The sequence below is a fragment of the Ursus americanus genome, chromosome 11, assembly GCF_024610735.1.
Source record: "Ursus americanus isolate L20-20 chromosome 11, mUrsAme1.1.p, whole genome shotgun sequence".
Taxonomy (NCBI): domain Eukaryota; kingdom Metazoa; phylum Chordata; class Mammalia; order Carnivora; family Ursidae; genus Ursus; species Ursus americanus.
Window position 1 is genome coordinate 16,033,248 of NC_142137.1, and position 23,391 is coordinate 16,056,638.

Below are 23,391 nucleotides of genomic sequence, written 5' to 3' on the forward strand. Positions count from 1 at the left end.
GTCCTGTATACACTAAGGAATACATTTTATTTTATTTTTTTAAAGATTTTATTTATTTATTTGACAGAAAGAGCGAGACAGGGAGCACAGCAGGGAGAGCTGGAGAGGGAGAAGCAGGCTCCCTGCTGAGCAGGGAACCCAACGTGGGGCTCGATCCTAGGACCCTAGGATCCTAGGACCCCAGGCAGACGCTTAATGACTGAGCCACTCAGGCGCCCCAGGAATACATTTTAAATGTACAAACCACAAAGACTTCCAAGCACAAGTTAACTAAAAAAATACAAACAGTAAGCAATGCTTCTCCAGTGAACATTCATGACAAAGAAAGATATGGCACATACCTTCCTTTGATTTGTTTCCAAGGATGGGGGCCATTGTTCTTCATTGCTTTCTTAACAGCTTTTGCCAAAATGCAAAGGAAAATGGTGTAACTACTGCTGGATTTATACAGGTCATCATCTTGTTTATCACAACAGCAGATCTTCACCATTTCTAGCATTGACAAGGGCGACTTAATGATATATGTAAGGCCTTTCAAAGGAAGCCAAGAGATGCTGAAAGAACAATTCTAAAAGTAAAAATAAATAAATAAAATAAATAAAAGATAGAAAATAAGTATTAAGTCCAAGTAAATAAGAATTCTTTAATCTCTTCTATTCTCTAATTTTTCCAGCATTTATATCATACCATTTATTTTTATATCAGGTCATTTATTGCATAGAATTTTTCTCCAATCTGGATTTAGCTGCTTATATCTCCCTACTGTCATGTAATGTATTCTTTTACCCCCTATCTTTTCTGTAAATTGGTAGCTGTATCTAGAGGACTGATCAGATTCATGCCAAGTGGACTTTTTTGATAAGAATCTTCCATTGGTGGTACTGGGCACTTCCTATTGCAATTTAGGAAAGAGAGACATAAGTTGTGTCATTCCTTTTGTAATGTTAAGATTGAGCATTTTGTCAGCCTGATCTATTCATTCGAGTGACCCCCACCAGACTTCTGCTGAAAAGTTTTAGCAGCCACTGATGATCACTGCAGAGATGCCTTACTTCATCAGGTGTACAAAATAGTGATTTTCTAATTCTATCATTACTTCTCAATTAGGTCCTTAGAAATTTGGTTACTCTAAAATATAGTTTATATTTTCCTTTATTTACAATTTTCAGAATAATGAGGGTTTTGTAAATTTTTTCGGAACAGTAACTTTTCTAAAGGCATCATACACTCAAAGATTTAAATATATTTGATAAGTTTTAATCCACAGCAGTCATTATTCTTTCTTATGCTCAAATTTACCCAGCAATGGGCAATGGGAGCTCCTTCAAGTTGGATCCTGTGTCCTTCTGACAGGACACCATCTTATTTTGATATTCCCTGCTTTCAGATCTGACAAGACACTATACACTCATACATGTTACCTCAGAACTAGAATGGGTCATTTCTCCAATCAGCCTGAAATTATGTTTTAAAGTAAGGTATTTTTCTCATTTTTCATAAGCTCCATTATGTATAAACCCAAACTAGTAATTTACTTGTAATCTCCCATTTCCATCTTCTATCTTGACTGAGGGGTTCACTATTTACCCAGAAACCCGAACATTCCAAATCTTCTCTTCTCTCCACACATAAAAGGTAACTAAAATCCTATAAACCTACCTTTAAAATTTTTATTTTCCTAATTTATCTTCTCCTTTCTAAACCTTATTTTACTCACTCACCTTATTAACAGCATATGTTTTTACACTGAACTACTAAATGGCACCCAATTCCTTTATACTATTTTCAGAAAAAAACTTTCTCACACACATACCTAAAATGTCACATCCTTGGTATCCTAGGTCTCCAGAATAAATCATAACTCAGCATGCACATAATCTAGCCACTGACTACCTTGTCTACCTACTTTCCCTATCTGCTGTCTCTCTCCATAGTCATCTCGAACCTATCATTCAGAACTATTTAACACAGTAGGAAAAGATCATGTTTTTACGTGTCATACATTTGTTCATAATGTTCCTTTTGCCTGAATGCTCTTTTCTTCTTTACTTGTAAATTCCATCATCCTCAGTTAAAAAATTCCAATGTCCTAAAGTCTTCCACAAGTCAATACACTGGGTCCGATACTCCTGTCCTTTGGCATTCCACAGTACTATAACTCCCCCCACCACAATGTATATCTGTTCACTAGCCTATAAGAAATGCCAAGACTATGTCTCATTCAGGATAGTATTAACTGTTCAATGTGTTGCAAGCAATCAGTAATTGTTAGAAAATATTAATAAACGAGGATTAAAAAAGGTATCTCTCTGGTACAATTTTGGCCAGTTTGCTTACTCTCTTAAGAGAAACGGGATGCAAATGCTCATTCCCTTATGTCAATGCTCTATAGATAACTATTCATAATTAAACCATAAACATTCCTTACATATGTACAAATTCTTCAAATTCCTGGGAACAAATTCATATTCTCTTTACTTACCAGGTTCTTACTATAATATTCCCATAGAATGGTGACGATCGCAATGTTTGGCTCCCAGAAGTCACAAAGTGTCAAACAACAGTGAAGATGCATTCGTAATTGTTCTTCTAGCACACCATCCTAAAACATAAACTGAAACTGTGGGAAAGTAAATGGGCTCTGGCAACATGAATATTACTACTTGATACTGCACTGGATAACCTGCTTCTAAAAACAATATGAATATATATCACCAAATCATACCCACTCTCATCTTCAGACCAGAAGGTCTACAAGAGCATAAGGTATACTTCTAAAAATTTGCTTTAGAGACCTTTCACATACTCAGACAATAGGAATTACATAACTCAACATGACTTTTAACACAATTATTTAAAGGTTACAATAGTTGCGGGGTGCCTGGCTGGCTTAGTCAAAAGAGCATGCAACTCTTTTTTTTTTTTTTTAAGATTTTATTTATTTATTTGACAGAGAGAGACAGCCAGCGAGAGAGGGAACATAAGCAGGGGGAGTGGGAGAGGAAGAAGCAGGCTTCCCAGTGGAGCAGGGAGCCCGATGTGGGGCTTGATCCCAGGACCCTGGGATCACGCCCTGAGCCGAAGTCAGACGCTTAACGACTGAGCCACCCAGGCGCCCCAGAGCATGCAACTCTTGATCTCAGGGTCATAAGTTCAGGTGCAGAGATTACTTAAAAAAAAAAAAAAAAAAAGCTTAAAAAAATTACATAGTTGTTTCATAACTGAATGGTGTAGGAAACCCAGAGAATGTACTAGAAACCCAAACTAGGGGCACCTGGGTGGCTCAGTCATTAAGCGTCTGCCTTCGGCTCAGGTTATGATCCCAGTGTTCTGGGATGGAGCCCTGAATCGGGCTCCCTGCTCAGCGGGAAGCCTGCTTCTCCCTCTCCCACTCCCCCTGCTTGTGTTCCCTCTCTCGCTGTCTCTGTCAAATAAATAAATAAATAAATAAATAAATAAATAAAAATCTTTGAAAAAAAAAAAAAACAGAAATCCAAACTAGAATGAAGTAGCAAAAATGAACTAATAATTAACGTGCACAAATCCAGAGGATTTGGTCATCCTTAAGTACTAGGTCAAATTCTTTGTAGGAACAGGAGCTGTTCTTTTAAAAACCAACAGACTAGCAGAGTACATGTATTTTAACATCTTAGGAAATGGCAACAGGAGCGATAAGTAATAAAACTGTAGCCACTAATCGAACTTCTATGAAGAAATAATCATGCATGTTTGTTAAAAAGTAACACACCAATGAATCACTCAACAATTATTTATTTAAAGCTTACTATATAAACCAGGCACTACTCTAAGGTATTAGACATAGAGCAATGGGTAAGTCAGACATGGCACAAGCACTAACAGAACTTACACTTTGGAGGAGAATGGAAAGAGAGGACAATGAAACAAACAAGATAAATGTGAACAGTTGTAACTGCTGTGCAAAACAAAACAAAGCAGGGTAATGTGGCAGAGTAAGAGGTACAGGATGTGGAGTATTAGTATATCAGAAGCTCTGAATGAAAAGACCTTTTGGAGGGTTGGCATTTGGGCTAAATGACTGAAAGAAAAAGAGCCAAGCATTAAAGGTCTGAAAAAAAGCACTCATGGCAGAGAAAACACATGGAAATCAGCAGTAAGCTTGGTATTACAGGGTTAAGTCAGAGATATTCAGGGACCATGTTTCCTTTGAGGCTTTGCAAGTCTTTTTTTTTTTTTTTTTTTTTTTAAGATTTTATTTATCTATTTGACAGAGAGAGACAGCCAGCAAGAAAGGGAAAACAAACAGGGGGAGTGGGAGAGGAAGAATCAGGCTCCCAGTGGACCCTGGGATCACGCCCTGAGCCAAAGGCAGATGCTTAAGGACTGAGCCACCCAGGTGCCCCAAGGCTTTGAAAGTCTTGATAGGAAGTATAGATTTTATTTTACATATGCTGGGAAGCCACTGGAAGACTGTAGGCACAGGAGTAATATGACTGTTTCAAAAATACTGCTCTCGATCATGCATGGAGAATGAATATGTTAAGAATAGAAGCAGGAAGACCACTTAGAAAGTAAATAGTGACATTTGCAATATAACAGAAAAACAGATTTTGAGTTCAAATACATACAAAGCAGACATGTTGGGAGATCTGAAGGTGAATGGTATATAGTAAGCTTTAAATAATTGTTGAATGACTGGGGTTCAATGGTGTGTCACTTTTTAACAAACATTCATCGTTACTCCATCACAGAAAATTAAAGTGTCTAGTTTTTTTCTAGTTCTACTTCCGTCTCCTCCTGCCACCTCCAAGTTTAGAAGACAGTTATGTGAAACTGTAAGACTAAGATAAGCACATAACTTTAAAGATATATTTAGAAACAGAGGCAATAGGATTTTTTTGATGAGTTATATGAAGGTACGAAAGTAAGAGAGCAATTAACAATTAAGGAGAACTCCCAGGTTTTGGCTTAAGAAAATGAGTTGATGGTACCACTTCTTGAGATGGCAAAGACTAGGGGAGGAACAGGTGGGAGAGTGCACAACAGCAAGCATGTGGAGATATTATGTAGATAATATGATATATAGGCCTAGAGCTTAAGGGAAAAGCCAGAGCTATTGATAGTCATTCAGATGTTACTTTCATATTGATGATTTTTAGAGCTAAGAGGCTAGATAAGAGCAACCAAGGAAAGCGTACACATGGAAATGAGAAAAGAATCCAGAACTATGAGCCCTTTGCTGTTCCAACATTTAGGTATCAAAAGGAGAGGAATTATCAGCCAGTCAAGTAGGAAGGGAACTAGCCATCATGGAAAGCCCAAGAAATATTTTGGAAAAGGAAAGTAGTCAACAGGGTTGAATGCTACTGAGAGGTTAAAATGAGAAAAAGGAAGCATTTTTGGATTTGACAACATAGAAGTTACTGATAGCCTTGACAAGAGTAGTTTCAGGGATGGCACAGACAGAAGCTTAACTACGGCAGGCCGAGGTTATATAACAGAGGTGAGGAAACAGAGATACTTAAGATATATAAAGTCCTTGAATAGCTAAGAAAAGACAAGATCGAGTACACAGGGAAAAGAATTACCTTTTGATAGAAATAGTAACACTTCCAATAAGACAGAAGAACAAATTGGGAGGCAGAGTACAAAGCAAACATGTTGGGAGATTTGAAGGTATAAAAAGGTGTTCTCGAATGACTGGTTCTATTTACTCAATGATTTAAGAGGTAAGATGTTTGGCTAAGTTAATTGGGGCAAAGCATGAACTGAATTGTTTGTTAAAAGGAAATTCTGAAATAAGTCATTTTGGCTAGTTGAAAAGTAAGGACTCTAGAGCTGACTGCCATTTGAGATCTATGATCAAGAGTTTAAAGTCAGAGCAGTCCATAAGGACAATCATTTGACTTTCTGTAGCAATATTCAGCTGGGGGGTGAGGTTGGCAGGGGTATAGGAGAGAACTAGGTTTTGCCAAGTTTAAAACAGGTGAGGGCTATGGTATTAAAGATGTTTGGGAGTAACTATAATAATGGGGTGATAATCTAAATTGTTGGAGGAGGAAAGTTTGGACATGGGAGAAGACAAAATGGAAAAGAGCAATAGTGACAGACAGAATGAGAATGAAAAGAAAAATGAAAAAATGTAAAGCATAACTATGGAAAGTGGGTGAGATAAGTAAGAGAAAATCTGATTAGATGTGAAGATATTAAGAATCTTAGAGGACAGGGTGATACACACAATAATGTTGGGGGTCACTAATAAAAGTAATTCTTTGAAAGAGAGGGAACCAAACATGAACAGATTTTTTTTGACAAGGCATTAACTCTTCTAATTATTCCCCCTCCCAACTCTTTTAATTATTAATCCTTTCAAATACACTCAGGCTTCAAGTCCTCGAGGAAACTTACTAACTTTCACACTAACACTGACCTTCCTTTACGCTCCACAGCATCCTACACACACCTATAACACAGCACTTACCTTGTTAAATTTAATGTTTATCTGCTTTCAAGTGTCTATAAGGTCTCTGAGAATTAGGATAATTTCCCCAGGGTCTAGCACACTGCTTGACTCACCAAAGAAACTCCATAAATATTTCATGAATTAAACTGAGATCTAGGTTCGGGTACCTCTTTTTACCAAGTAGCTGTATGGCTTAGGGAAAGATATTTAACTTCACTAATAAACAAGCAAACTCATTTAACCAAAGAAGAGAATTTTCTGCCCATCACTAACATTCTTTGATTTTATTATGAAAATATTAAACAAGACCCTGGTTCATTCCTATGGCACACTACTCATATAAATTAAAGCATACTAATTTTGTTATGCTTCAAGGTTAAAAAGTAGGTTATATTTTTACAGTGGGTTCATTCTGAAGAGTTTATTTTGCTTTACTGGGTATCTGAAACTCACTTTACATGTAATGTAAAATCACAAAAACATTTAAATCATAAAATATATGAAGTTTGGGAAAAACAATTGTCAGGCATTATGTGACATTTTACATGTGTTAGTTCATGTATGTCTCATACCATCTCAGTTTCATTACCTTCATTTCACAGAAAAGAAGGTTGGGGTTCAGAAGTTACAAATAGCTTACCCAAGTCCACTTGGGAAGGAGCTAGGATTTATGATTCCAAAGCCTATTATACATACCATTCTGTGCCCCTTTCCAAAAACAGAAGGGAAAAGAAATGAACATTTAAGGCACATCAGATTTGATCAAGATTGCTTTTAGTGACCGCCAAGATTTGAAGCCAAGTTTGTGAGGCCAGAGCCCATGTTTTTTCCACTGTACCCAATCAGGAAGAAATTAATAACATATTAAATAACATATCCTGGGGGATTTTTTATTTTTTTAAAATATTTTTTAAAGGACAGGAGATAAATTTTCTTTCCTTTTCCTGCTAGTGGCTATAGATTACAATGAAAAGCAATGCTTAGAAAATACCATTTTCTCCACAGTTCTGGCAGGATAGGTATGACTTAAAAAGTAAGTCTGTTTACCCTATAATTAATTACAGGTAGTATTTATTATAAAATACATTTTCATGTTCTGTATATTCAACTGTTGTTTTGGTCTGAACAATTTTCCCTTAGTTTTTTCTTAAAAATTTCCTTTCACAAATGTGTGTCTATGCACATCAGTTGAATTAAGGACAGAAAGAATTCAGCCATCTTCAAGTCCAGATACTCAGAGATATGAATACAAAATAGTCAGGAGTAGAGGAGCAAATAAACATCTTAGCTCAAATTCATAATGAGAAAACAGAGCTGAAATACAGTGAGGAGGAGTACTGGAGAATGCTTGAGGATATTAATTTTTTCCTACCTTACGTTTTCCCAACACACACTTACCAGAGAGAAAAAAACTCACAAAAAACAAATAAACAAAAATATGGAAAAGTTGAGATGCTTTCCACAAGTATCACCAAAATAGGTCTAGAAACCAAACGGATTATTAAACACATAGCATCAAAGAAGTCTTAAAATAGAAATAATGAAAAAAATAGTTTTTATTAAGAATCCTACAGCGGCACCTGGGTGGCTCAGTCAAGTGTTCAACTCTTGATTTTGGCTCATGACATGATTTCAGAGTTGTGATCAAGCCCTGTGTCTGGCTCCACGCTGGGTGTGGACCCTGCTTAAGATTCTTTCTCTTCTTCTCCCTCTGCCCCTTTCCATCCTGTCCCCCCCCCAAAAAAATCCTACAAAGTCAAATGCTTTGAGAGAGTACACTATGAATAAAGCACATACGAAGACTCAAATCCCAGCTTTGCCAGTTCTTAGTTACCTAGATGAACTTGGACAAACTCCTTAACCCCACCAGGCCCTCGTTTCTTAATGTGTAAAATGGAAATTCACAAGACTACCATAAACATGAAGTGCAAGAATGTATATCATGTGCTATAAGTACAGTGCTTGCATAGGGATAGCTCTCATATTGTTGTCTGCAAGAGAAATGTATTTTTTTAGGCCAAATGTTGACTCTTTTGATGATCATATAATAAATGCAATAGGTTCTCAGTATCGTACCTTAAGCTGATATATTTCAATTTTGTGAGTGTTAAGGTCAAACTCTATCTAAACCAAGAGGTTTGAATGACTACATCTAAATCCGTGCCCTCTGATTAAAGATTTTTTAATAAACCAGAAGGCCTGCGGGCCCCTCTTTTCTACACAGCCTTAAACCTGCTTGTCTCAATCCCACAGGCTACACTCCTCAGCTTCTGCATTTTTCACAAGACCCTGTGGGCTGTGTCTCATCTCAGCTGTAAGAGTGTAGATAAACTATTTAATGGGAAAGTTACCTCAGAATATTCCATAGTGCCTGCTCCTGATCTCTGCTTTAGTTCTTTTTAATTTTTAACTTTTTAAAAGATTTTATTTATTTATTTGAGAAAGAGGAGAGAGAGAGTACAAGTAGAGGAAGGGACAGAGAGAGAGTCAGACTTCCCACTGAGTGGGGAACCCGATGGGGGTGGGGCTCAATCGCAGGGCTCTGAGATCATGACCTGAGCCGAAGGCAGATGGTTAACCGACTAAGCCACCCAGGTGCCTCACTTTTTAAAGAATGCTTTCCTATCTTTATTTTGAAAGACCAAATTTAGGCATATTAAATTCAGGTATATTCCATACGTGAAATTCTCTTATTGAACTAAAATTGAAAACATTTATTCTTATGGCCAGCATACACATGAAAGGATGCTCAACATGACTAATCATCTGGGAAATGCAAATCAAAACCATATTGAGATATCACCTCACACCTATCAGAAGGGCTAAAATCAAAAACACAAGAAACAAACACTGACGAGGATGTGGAGAAAAAAGAACACTCTTTGCACTGTTGGTGGGAATGAAAACTGGTGCAGCCACTCTGCAAAACAGTATGGAGGTTCCTTAAAAAAATTAAAAATAGAATTACCATTTGATCTAGTAATCGTACTATTGGGTATTTAGCCAAACAATACAAAAATACTAACTTGAAAGGATATGCATATACCCCTATGTTTATAGCAGCATTATATACAATAGCCAAATTATGGATGCAGCCCAAGTGTCCATCAATAGATGAATGGATAAAGAATGGTACATATATACAATGGAATACTACTCAGCCATAAAAAAGGATGAAATCTTGCCATCTGCAAAAACAAGAATGGAGCTGGACAGTATAATGCTATGCAAAATAAGCCCATCAGAGGGAGACAATTAGCCTATCATTTCACTCATATATGAAATTTAAGAAACAAAACAAACAAGGGGGGAAAAATGACAAAACCAAAAACCAGACTTTTAATTATAGAGAACAAACAGATGGTTACCAGAGAGAAGGTGGCGGGGGGATGGGGGCATAGGTGAGGGGGAACAAGAGCACATTTATCATGATAAGTACTGAGTAATACATGGAATTGTTGAATCACTATACTGTATACCTGAAACTAATATAACAGTATTTTAACTATACTGGAATTCAAAAAACAAAAGAACTTTTAGCTTATTTTATAAAAATAGCAACAATTGGGGGTTCATTTCTTTATGCATAACAAACCTACCTAGAAGAAATCATCAGAAGAATAAAACTTATTTGCAAGCTAAATAATGACTGTTAGTCTGCCTGATTGGGACTTATTTTTAGGATTGGATAAAGTAAGTTGAACTTCAATACCCCAGTCAAGATCCTTCTGTCCAAGAAACACAATGATTTTGACTTAGTAATTAGAAGATTATTGTCCCAGAGGTGCCTGGGTGGTTCAGTCAGAGTGTCCGACTTGGTTTCGGCTCAGCTCATGATCTCAGGGTTGTGAGATCACCCTGTACTGGGTTCTGCGCTCAGCAGGAAGTCTGCTTGAGATTCTCTCCCTCTGTGCCCCTGCTCTTTCTCTCCCTAAAATAAACAATAAATAAATAAAATCTTAAAAAAAAAAAGATTATAGTCCCACATCATTCCAATCTAATCATATTCTGAGTTGTTTTTAGCCTTGGACTCTTCAGACTTCTTGGAAAATGAAAATAATTTTTAAAGAATATTACACTTGTTTAGGATTTCTTTTTATACCCATCCATAGCCTTTAGTAGAAAATTGTTTCTGTGATGTCAGAAAATGAGGCTTTAAAAAGCAGGTAGTATAAAACTAAAAATCTCCCTTTTCATATGAAAACAATAATGCTGTTTTAAAGGCAGAACAAATGTTTACTGTCAGCATACACAAATATTAAATAGTACTGCCTCTAAAAAACTGTTTTTAAGGTAAAAACTATTCAATTATACCCACAGAAGCAAAATTAAACAATATATGCTCTCTTTACTAACAAAGTACAAGGTCTGTTTCTAGAAAATCCTTTCTGGCTAGAAAAAGATTTGGAACATTATTTGCTTAATTAAAACTACAGTGGCATGCCTACCAATTATATTTGACAACTGCTCTATATGTGGAATGTATGTTTTTTAAATATTGCAAATGGACTCTTTCACTGTTGGAGATAAAGTCAAAGCACATGAGCATGGTCAGATTTTAATTTACCTCAATGGGGGAAAACAGATAAAATCAAACTGATGGCTCTATCCAAACATATTATTTATTCTTCATGACCACCTACCGTACTCACCAAATTGATTTCAAGAACTCCAGCAAGTAGTACTATACTACTTATAAAACCTAATTTGATACAATCAAGGCATGACAAAATTGAAAGATCACCAGAGAAAATGGACTACTTCTTTCCAAATATTATAATGACTTCTCTCACAGGAAAAATGATTTTGACTTTACACTACATCTAAATTCCCAAAGTTTCTTGGCTTAGCTATACTATCTCTACTTCTAAGATGACTGGCTTCTCACAGTTTGTTCAAGACTTTTCTGGTTTTAGCACTGAAAGTCCCACATTCTGGGAAACCACAAGCGAGGAAAATTCTGATGGTCATACTACCTCCTTCCAAGAATTAATTTTCAAGCAACAAAAGGGTTTAAGAAGGGTTTTCAATCTGTTGGTCAAAAGTAAACTTTTCTATGGAAGAGAGGTGTTGATAAATTCTTTCTCCTGTTTGTCCCAGACCATTATGAGTGTATGGGTATTTTTCCATTTGAACCTTTAGAGCCTCCTAAGAAATATTGTTATTTAAAACCTACCTGAACAAAACCATAAATTCATACACTGTTAAAGCTTAAAGGAAGTAAAACTAAGAGGTTTTTAAGCTATATTATGTTAGGGCATTAAGACTGGATTAATAGCTAACAGAAGGAACAATAAACACTTTTTAGTGATTCCCTACATTCTTGAAGAAAAAAAATATATGTAAGAGACAGTATGTTCTCAAAAAGAATGAAGGAGAAAGCCAATTAAAATGACACAGAAAAAAACAAAAATAAAACATTTTACAATGGTTGAGATAATAGTTCTTTTGTTTTCATACAACTTATACGTGCACAAATCTTTGGAATTCTAACCTAGAATCTTTACTCAATTAGAAAATTCATATTATAAACTAAATGTACTTATTGTATGCTTCAACTAAAAAAATTAAGTTAATATAACAGGGAAAAGAAAATTTCATGCTATTTAAATAATTTTTAAAGATACGACTACAAAATAAATGAGTATGTGTGTTTTTGTATGTATAAATGGGCACATATGTATGTATATGTGATATACATATTCATCTGTACTACCATGTTTGTTTATTCCTCTACAAGTTTTTAACAATCTTCATTTCCTAACAGAAAAGTACTCTACTTCCCAAATTTAAAAATATACTTTACTAAAATTTCCCCTGAAATTCTTACATAAATATATTACAAAACTTTACAGAACTACAATACAGTATGTTTAAAGATGTGATGAATAGCACATTTAAAACTATTTTAAAAGGAGGTCAAATCTGACCTCTGGGCCATGAAGCACTACATTAACAGCTCTGCAGAAAGAAAAATGATAACGTATGAAATGAGGGCTCAGAAACTAGGACCTTATCAGTTAGAGTATGAGTCGAGCCTGTAAGACAAATTGCTCAGCAAGGCAAGTCACCTTCCTGCTGTGATGAGGATATAGCTGAATTTCCAATGCCACTATCTCCCTCATCATGTCTCCTAGACTTGATACCATACAGTCAAGGAGTGGCTTATAGTTTTGAAACATCTACTACTTATTCTGAATATATTTTGTCAAAGTCACCAACTAGGATAATTTTATTTGTCCTTCAAGTGGCAACTCATTGTTTAAAATAAAAATCTTCAAAGGATAGTCACTCATAGGAATGATCTTATGTTGACCCTTCATTAACAAAGAACGAGGATTCTACCTCAGGTTTTTAATAAGTAAATGAAGTTTTTTATTTAAATCATTTTATAAGAGTTTGCTTGGTTCTTATAAATAAAATCTGGAACGTTAAAAATTTAGCAAAGCCCACAAATTGTGTCACTTTAAAAGCATACCTGAACATTGATGGACTTTTTAAGCAGTTCTTCTACAAAATTCCAATTTGATTCCATTTGTCTCTAGAAAGGGAGAATATTGCACCAAAATTATTGCTCTCAGTTATGTATTCGAATTATAGTACAGCAAGCTAGTTGTAAAGTACAAACATCTCTATTATCAGACATCATTACCATTTCTTGAATGTCTAAAATTACTTGGACAAAGAGTTATGTGACAGACTCGGTAGAAAAAAAGCTTATAACTATTCCAATCCAATATGAACCTTATCAGGAGTTGCTTTATTAAACAATGGGATTTCCACAGAATTATAAATGTTTTAACAAATATTTAATTTTTGCTGTCATATATAATCTAACAGGGAAAAAAAAAAACCCACAAAAAAACTTTATGTAGTTTGTGGAGTTTTTTATGCCTTGAAGTGTTTTTTTCTTATTCTGTACTCACCAGAGATTTTTTTCATTTTATGCATAACAATGTCGAGTTTACTCTAGTAAACAAGTACTAATTTTATACAGAAAATTAAAAAAATATATACACAGTGCTACCTCATTTAATCAATGGTCACTTACCTGGCAACCCCAACTATCCAGAAGACTCCTCACAATAAGGAAGAAAGTTGAAAAGGACTTTCACAAAGCTAAAGTACTTCACAAAAGCTAGGCACTGAAAACGACTTCATCTTCCCATAGGAAAGCCTGGAGACCTTCTCATGGGATACATGGTTCACTTGATAATCAGTTCTTAAAGCTTTGGATATGTACATACTGGTCAAAACCAGAAGCAAAGAAAGTGCCTCTGAGAGGAAGCAAGGAACAACTAGTTTCGGACAGAGTGAAAAAGTTACAAAAGGTAACTGTAAGACCTTAAAAGGCAAAGCCAGAGGCCTTAAAGAATAGAAGCAAAGAGCCTCGGCATATCCTATCATTCCTATTGCTGTTCAGAAGGATGAACCCAAATGACCAATAAAGGATTAAAGCATGTTCAATATTCTTGATAAATGGCTGGATAATGTTCATGTAAGGTGCTAACTACATAAAATCACTAAATAAACATTTCCTTAATAAAGGTACTCAGTGACTGTGGTAGCCACCCTCTCAAAATGGCCTCAAATGACCTGTCTCCTGGTATTCACACATTTATTTAACTTTTCACCCTCACCCCACCCCACACAGGGTTGGTCTGTCACCAACAGATTATTAACACTAATAGGAGTGATGGTATGTCACTTCCAAGATTAGGTTAGAAGATGCCACAGCTTCCATCTTAATGAAAATCTCTCTCTTGTTGATTCTGTCAGGGAAAAACCATAGTGGGAACAGGCATGCAGAGGCCTATGTGATCAGTAACCAAAGTCTCCTGACAAAATGAGAAAGACTGGAAGTGAATCCTCCAGCTCCAGTCAAGTTTTCAAACACTGAAGCACCTGCTGATAGCTTACCACAACCTCATGAGGGATCCTGGACCAGAACCATCCAGCTAAGCTCCTACTGTATACCTGACACTGAGGAACCGTGTGAGATAATAAATGTTTACTGTTTTAAGCTGCCAAATTTTGTTACACAGTAATAGATAACTTATGCAATGATTTGGTTATTTTTAACAAAAGAATTGTTGACTTTTTAAAATACATTTGTGTAAGTAAAGTGAATGCAAAGCATTTATGAGAATGTGTAGTAAAGAATTTGGCTTTGCCCAAAGAGAGTATGGCCTTTACTGAAGCCAAGGATTCAGGTAAGTAATCTCTAGGCCCTTGGAATGTTATACCTAATAGGAGTATCATTGTTTGCCTGGTGGCCTAGAGTCCTACTGGATAGCTTAATAATATAGTTGAGGGTGGAGGCTGGCCACACCCAAACACCAACAGTGTGACTTATGCTAAGGGCTGTGGGGACCTGGACAGTTAGTTGATTTGAAGACTGAGATCAACCATGTGGTCAATCAATCCATCATGCCTATGTAGTAGAGCTCCAATAAAAACTGAACACTACAGTTTAGACAAACTTTCTTGGTTGGAAATACTCCCTGCATACTGTCACACACTGATGCCGAAGACTAACGCATCTTGACTACATGGGGAGAAAAAAGGAGCTCCACATTTGCTACTTCTCCTGGACTCGGCACTATATACTCTTCCCTCACTAATCTTAATTTTCATCCTTTCCCTGTAATAAACCATAACTCTGAGTATAACAGTTCTCAGTGAGTTCTGTAAGCCTAAGTAAATAACATGGTTTTGGGAATTCTTGGGCTTGCAACTGGTGTCAGAAATGAGAGCAGCCTTGAGATTGTGCTGTAAAACTTGGTAATTGGCCCTAAAACTCTTTCAAAAGGGACCACTGTAGGAGCACCTGGATGGTTTAGTCAGTTGAACATCCAACTCTTCATTTCGGCTCAGGTCATATCAGAGTTATGGGATCCAGCCCTACATTGGACTCTGCACTTGGTGGAAGTCTGCTTGAGATTCTCTCCTTCTGCCCCTCCCCCCACTTGCAAGGGCATGCTTTCTCTCTAAAATAAATAAATCCTTAAAAAGAGAGCATTTTGTTCCATAATACTATATGTACACTGTGTTAATGTCCTTACATTATTACCTCCTCAAAAGAAAACTTATCCATTTCACAGATAACACAATTAAATCTTAGAGAGGTCATGTATATACAAGTCAGAGCAAGTTTTTGCTCCAAAGCCAATTTTCCTTCCATTTTCTAACAAGCCTTCCCTCAGCTTTCAGTAACTCACTTTTATATTTCTCTTTACTAAGGAAACATCACTAGTCCCGAATAAGCAGGAATATGACAGGATTGGTGTATTAAGCTTTATAATTTGATAGTGTTAGAGTACATTTTAATTTCTGTTCTATCAAGGCATTTTGAATCACATGAATCATAGACAAATAACATAATTCTTGACCAAGGAATTTCAACTCTGTAGATCAATACTGTGGCTAAAATCTAAAACAAAAATAAACCATAATTCAAATTAAAGAATGGCAACTATATCACACCCAAATCAAGTCTGAGTAAGAGACTATATATGAAAGGATACTTTTTTTCCCCCACAGTAAAACTGAACTTTCAGCGTCTACAGTTTTTTTTCTACATACTAAGTTTACATAACTTAATTCCTCCAATAGAAAAGAAAAAGGAAGTCATCAATTTTGGGCTATGTTTTATATTTCTTATTCCACCATCAAAGCTAAGGCACCCATTTAAGTCTCAGGATAGTGGTGTCTCCAACACAAATATAAAATAGATCCCTCATACTCCACTTCCAGCAGACTAGGTAACCTAGTACAACTTTCACTTTAAGGTTATAGTTCAGACCTTTTATCTAGTTACCATTTCAGATGTTTCAAAGATGAGCATCAGCTGGCCTGACTGATTGCACTATGTTCTGAGCAGGGAAAATACTGTTAAACTGATCCCTGCAATGCCCAAAAATATTTTTTCTCTTTAAAGCACATTTGCTTTTAAAGTAGATGACAAGGTTTGTGAGAGGATAACACACTCTTATCTAGGTTGAAAGAAAAGCATAAATAGAAATACATGAAATCTAAAGCCTCTAGCATGAGAAATGAGATACCAAATTTTCCTTATAAGCCTATATTAAGCAATTGGCAAGTTTCGTGATTTAAATATACATATAACCAAAGTTCAAGTCACACAAAACTTTTAAAATAAAATTAAAAAATTAAGCATATCTGAAACCTATTTAAAATGTAAAGATTTCATGCTTTCAGGGCAAAGCAGTTCACATTTAAAAACTGAAACATCTCTATGGTTATCACAACACTAGAGATATTCTCCACTGCAGAATGTAGGCCTAACCATTATCACTTCTTATCATCCTCTCACACCAGATTACTTGTGAAATAAAGCATGCTTAATGCATGGGCTCTTTCTTTCTTTCTTTCTTTCTTTCTTTCTTTCTTTCTTTCTTTCTTTCTTTCTTTCTCTCTCTCTCTCTCTCTCTCTCTTTCTCTCTTTCTTAGATTTTTTATTTATTGATTTGACAGAGACAGAAGGAGAGAGTGTGCAAGCAGGGGCAGTGGCAGGCCAGGGGCGGGGGGAAAGCAGGCTCCCTAGCTGAGCAAGGAGCCTGACGTGGGGCTCGATCCCTGGAGACTGGGATCATGACCTGAGCCGAAGGCAGATGCTTAACAGACTGAGCCACCCATGTGCCCCTGCATGGCCATTTTCTACATGGTAGCTGGCTATGATACTATATCATAAGGAGAAAAAAAGAATTCAGATAATTTTCAAAATTCTGATCTAAATATATCCCAGACCCAAATTAACATCCTATATAATCCCTCTCAAAGGATAAGTCAATATGCCTTTATATTCATAGATTAGAATGATTATATGATTTATGAATCTGAATTGACACACTTTTGAGAGTAAAAGGGAAAACTAACCAGATATGATAAGGGGATCACAGGCATAACAGGAACTGTCCATGGCAAACTGGTACACAACGTTACCCTACCAAAGGCCTATTCATAAAACGCAGTCTTTAGGAAGACCTTAATATCAAGTTTATCTAAGTGATAAAAACAGGCTGACATTTAAGTACTGTGTACCTCAGTTTTATTACCTATAAAATGGACATATTATCCTCTCATCTGCTTCGTAATACTTCACTGAGGTAAAAACTGACTGTGAGATATTAAACACTTTTGCAAATGCAATAAGCCGAAGGTCTCACCCCTAATGAAAACCAGTATCAACTAGAGAGCTTACGTTTTTCTCTAAAAGCTGTTAAAGAGTCCAGAAACATTTGAAACTATTTAAGGACTCGTTAATTTTACATATATACATATACATATATATTATACATCTTTACTATTTTTATCATATGAAAGGTTCTTTTTCAATCATAGCTTTTTTCTTCTTAAAACCTCCTACACAATTTAAAGAATTAAGATTTTTAAAACATATGTATCTTGGCAAAAGAAAATCACACAGGAACTGCTGACATTAAAAGACATAGGTTAAGCTATTTTAAATACAGACAATTCAATTACTATCTTGATTCAGAGCTAATAAAAGCACTAATTTCCTATGGAGTTCTCTGTATGAAATAGAAGAGTGATTTCAGCAATGCAACTGTGGGTGGTTGTACCAGTACAATTCAACATTACAATGGTAATAGTAATGATATATATTAATGTAGCTAGATTATGTACCACACTGGGAGTATGTAGAGGTCAATATCAACCACTATTGAAATACACCACTCACTTGTATAAGTGTTAATGGCAATTTCAGCAAGCATTAATAATCTGAAAGCATATTCTTTGAAGCAAGAGGCAGTTCAATCTGTTTCATGTATATCCTATCGTTGGCACCTATTATTATGATAGCCACTCAGTGGGAACTCAGAAGTGCTTAACTAATCACCATATTTATTTACACTGATTAAAATCAGAAATATGTACTTGGGGGAATTAAAATGGGAAGAGAAATAAAATGCTTAAGTAAAGACATTAGAATTATAGGTAAATTTTTGAGTTCTTTTAATGTTGTTCTAGTATCCTAATAATTAAAAGATGTGAAACTATTAACTTCACAAAAATACTCAATAAAAGGGTTATTACAATAATAATGGCAATCTAAGATTTATTGAGTATTTACTGTGTATCAGCATTGTAAGGACTCACACACAGAAACAAAGGACATACAATCCTTTTCTCTGGGAATTTCATTCTATTGATCCCTCTCAATAAACTGGTAGAATGCTTAAATGCGTGAATACTGAGCTGTGGGTGAGCTTCTCATAATACCTTCTGACTTACTAGTTTACTTTATCTTGGGATCTCCTGAAAAGCTTTTTTATTATTAAAAGGGGGATCATTTAGAGGACCTTTTTGAGGCCCTTTCTATTTCTATGACATTACTGTCAATGCTAACTGATCTTCAGATTCCAAGCATGATTTCTGAGCTGACTCTGTCCAGTATTTCAAAGAGAGAAAATCTGTCAAGTCTGTCAAGGAACAGGTTTCATAAGCAATGATCCGTGTATCTGGTAGAGGATGAGAGCAAGAAACTTTTTAAAACTAAGAATTCCCAAACTCCAAACCAGATTACTAAATCAGGATCTCCAGAGTTGAGATCTGGAAATCTGAATTTTTCAAAAAACTCATGGGTAGGTCTGATGACCAAAAAAAGACCAATATTGAAAATACAGATACACTGGCTTCAAGATTCTAGACGTTTATTTTATGGAACTGATGGGGCGATAGAATACTATTCTATTCACCTCTGAACACAGAAGAAATTATACACAAACAGGGCTTCAAATAAATATGTCTACCAGCTAGTTTTATTCATATGGCTTTTTAAATAACACTGTAAAAAATTTTTCTAACTACAAATTAATATAATTAAAATCTATTTGAAGTAAACCTCATGGTTAATAGATTAAGATTATCTTTATAAAAAGCTTCCCTAAGGAAGTATTATTCTGAGGAAATAATTTTATGAAATTATTCACAGCAACTACTAATTCACTACTGGAGATATATGCCTTCCCATCAGCAATCTTACAGATGTCAAAACCAGAAGGCATTTTCTGAACAATTCAATCCCATGATTTCTGGATGAGGGAACAGAGAGGCCCAGAAAGGCTGAAGCAATTTACTGAAGGTCATACATCTACTTAGTAGCAGAGCCAGGACTAGATCCCAAGTCTTCTATAAGGTGTTTTTCCTTAAACAAACAATAAAAACAAAGATTATCATTTTTCTAGATGTTTACAGAAAGGTCTACAACTTCTAGATTCAGAAGCTGACTTTATCTCTGTAGGATTGTGATCTAACTTTTGTTGTGTTTCTGTGCTCACTTACTTTCTAATTTGTCTTCAAAAATATATATAGTTAATAATATAAGGAAGTTAAAAAAAATAAAATCTTACCATTTCGTCTGGTGTTCCATGGCGATCAAACTGGTAAAATGATGCTACATGAGTGATGATCCACCAACTAAAACCTAATGGATCCCTGGGCTGGATTACAGGCACAGAAGTTCGTCTTCGGTCACTTGATTTTTCAAAGAGTGTTTTAAGTAGTTTATTCAACCAGTTCCAAAATGACTATAGAAAGAGAGGTAGTATGATTCAATTAAATTAAGAACATAACCTTTGGTTTGGGCTTTTTCCTCCATTTGCAGAATTAAATATACACACAAAAAAGAAAACAAAACACGTTTATAAAACTTAAATAATAAAAACACTCAAATTAACAATTAGAACCTAATTAGTACTTTTCAAAGATCCTACATGTTCCACAATCACACCTTCTGCTGTCCAGGGGTAGCCATTATCCTGACCTTCATAATAAATTACGCCCCCCACCTTTTAAGTTTGTCACACAGGTATATAAACCTAAATCATATACCGTTTTGCTTTCCACCACTACTTTTTTAATGCATGTTTGTATTCTTAAGTGGCCTAATTCTATTCTTTCATAACTTGCTTCTTTTCCTCAACATTGTGCTTCTGAGATTCATCCACTTTAATAAGTATAACCCTGGCTCACTAGAGTATTCTAATATATGACTATATGATAAACCATTTACCTGATATACTGTTGTTGAACATTTGATGAGTTTTTAGTAAGTTTTTTTGTCTAGGTATTTGTCCATTTCATAAACATATTCAAGTTATTAGGCATACAGTTGATGACAATATCTCAACTTTTAAAAATATCTGCAGAGTATGGTGACTAACATAATATAATAAAAAATCATTATTAAAAAAAATAAATAAATAAAAATATCTGCAGAATCTTGAAGTCATGTTACTTTTTAAATTTCTAGTATTAACTGTAACCATTTCAGGAAAAATCAGTCAATTTTTGTAATCTTTTTTGAAGAACCAACTTTCGACTGTTTTGATCATTTTCATTGATTTGATTATCTTCATTATTTTCAATTTCATGAATTTCTGTTAGTTTTATTTGTTACATTTTACTTTCTTTGGGTTTATTATGAAGTGATTTTTTTCCCTTAACTTTTTGTGTGAATTCTTAGCTCATTAACTTTCAACTTTTCCCCCTCTAACATCTGTATTTAAAGTTATAAATTTTCCTCTGTGTCTTTAGCTACAGTCGTAAAGCTTTAAGTAGTGGCATGTTAGTTATCATTTACTTAAAAATGTTTTACAATTTCCATTATATCTTCTTTCACCTACGGGTTAGAGATGCATCTCAATATTTCTGAGCATATGTGTATCTCTCCTTGTAGTTCAGGCAATTTTTATTTTCTACATTTAACACTTTATTCTTAGCCACATAAAAATGTTAATTTGCTTTACCTTCCTGATAAATTGAACCTTTTATCAGTACACAATGACTTAATGCTTTTGTTGGTTTTAAAGTCTAATTTTTTCCAAAGTTAGTTTAATACATTACCTTTCTTATATCTTTTCCTATCAATTCTGAGCCCTTCTTTATTTTGTTTTAGATTACCTCTTGTAAATAGCTTACATTCTGTTCTGACAGCGTATCTTTTAAATGAGCATTTCAGTAGTCCATTTGCAGTTAATGACTCATACATTTAGTTTTAAATCTACCATCTTATTCTGTATTTGTTTGTATACCTATTTTTTCCACAAACACCCCTTTCTTGAGTTCTTTTGGGTTAAATATTTCTTTCTCCCCCACCCCACTAGCTCGTAAGTTAAATAGTGTACTTTCTCTTCTTTCAGTGATTACCTTAAAAATAACAGCATACATCCAAAAATGCCTTGATAATATGTATCTTTGCTCTTCTCTAAGACAAAGTAAGAATCTTAAAATACTTTAATTCATTTATGCCCTATCCAATTTCTAGGCCAGTATTACTGTGTACTTTAACTCTCCTTATTAAATTTCAGTAGATTGTATTACTGACTTATACAAAACATGTACTACTTTCTTTGTGCTTTGTTCCTTCACACATCACACCACCTCCCCCTTTCCCCAATTCAGGCATCGTTCTTCTAAAATATATCTTTTAGAATTCCCTTCAATTCTGCTTCATTGACAATAGCTTTGTTTCACCTCACTCTTGAAAGATTTCGTTGGTAAAGAATTTTAGGTTGACAACTATTTTGCTTTAATACAATGAAAGTATCATTCCCACTGGCCTCCTTTGCTTCTGAGAAGTCAGTTTACAGTCTAATTGTCACTCTTCTGAAGGTAACATAATTTGCTGTCTGAATGCTTTTAGCTCTTCTCTTTGTCTTTGATGTTCTGGAGTTTCACTGTGATGTATCTAGGTCTGCTTTTCTTTTTTTATTTACCCTAAGTAGAATTGATTGGGTCTCTTAATATGATAGCTTTCACTACCATTGGAAAATTTTCTGCCATTTTCAAGTATTTGCTCTGTTCCACTCCCTACTTCCTCTCGTTTGGGACTACAGATAAAAGCATTATCAGATTTCCTCTGTATTCTCCATGCTGCATTTAGCTACCATGTCTCTTCTACTTCCTTTAATCTGTAACAGTCCTTTAGTAATTATCTTTCATGACCGTGGCATTTTTGAAGAGTACAGGCCACTTACTTAGGTTTAACTGAGGTTTCCTCATAATTAGATTCACAGTATACATTTTTGGCAAGAATACCAAAGAAACATTTTTTTTTCTTTCATTGCATCATACTGAGGGTACATAATATCAGTTTTTCCTACTATTGGCTAACTCTGATCACATGGTTATGGTGGTATCTCCCAGTTATTGCTCCCCTTGCAATTGATATTGTGTAGATACATCAAGCTGTGCAAATATTCTGTTTTTCATCATATTTTTGGCAGCCACTGAGGATTCATGCCTAAAACAATTACTAAGGAGGTTGTCAACTGGTGATTTTCTAATTCCATCATCAACATCTACATTTATTAGGAAGAATTTCCATTTCCTCCACTTATTTATTCATTTATTTATATCAGTATGGACCCACAACCCCATATTGTATAGATTATAATCCTTTGCAATCGTTTATTTTGTTTCTCAAATTATCCTAGGTTTAGAGTGTGGGAGATCTTCATGTTGGCTCTTTTGTCCTTTTGATACGTCCTCATTATTTTCTGAGTACCACCTTAGTTTCTGGTACAGAATGTTCCAGTCTCATTTTTCATTTTCCATGAGTCAGCCTGGAAGACCAGGTCATTTGCCAAAGGAGCTTTGCCTCTTTTTACTGGAGGTTGGTAATTTCAAGACCAAGACATTGCAGTTTCCTCATTGTTACTCAGATATCATCGTTTGTAGGCCCACCTAGTGGATAAGGTAGGAAATGCATATATGTACACACATTTCTAGTTTCAATTATTAAAAAAACATTATTTCATACTGATATCTTAAATTCCATTCCAACACATTATCTTTCACTCTATCTTTCCCTCTTTCCATATTTATGACTCAATTTCCAACAGTGGCAAAGCTGGTTCTTAATTACCCATAATGTATTTATTAATTTGCTCAGTCCTAGA

General features: G+C 35.2%; 1 protein-coding gene across 4 annotated transcripts in view; it reads right to left on the reverse strand.

Annotated features, from left to right (window-relative positions):
• MMS22L (MMS22 like, DNA repair protein) overlaps positions 1-23,391 on the reverse strand; it is a 125,381-nt gene that overhangs the window by 83,808 nt on the left and 18,182 nt on the right. For all 4 annotated transcript variants that reach the window (XR_006781358.2, XM_045807029.2, XM_045807027.2 and 1 more), the window contains 4 exons: positions 19,840-20,016; positions 12,921-12,983; positions 2,483-2,602; positions 342-568 (listed from right to left, as the gene is read on the reverse strand). Coding sequence is in view for 3 of the 4 variants with exons in the window: in XM_045807029.2 (XP_045662985.2) it covers positions 342-568; positions 2,483-2,602; positions 12,921-12,983; positions 19,840-20,016 (587 nt within the window). In the remaining variant the exon portion in view is untranslated. The remainder of the gene's footprint in view (positions 1-341; positions 569-2,482; positions 2,603-12,920; positions 12,984-19,839; positions 20,017-23,391) is intronic.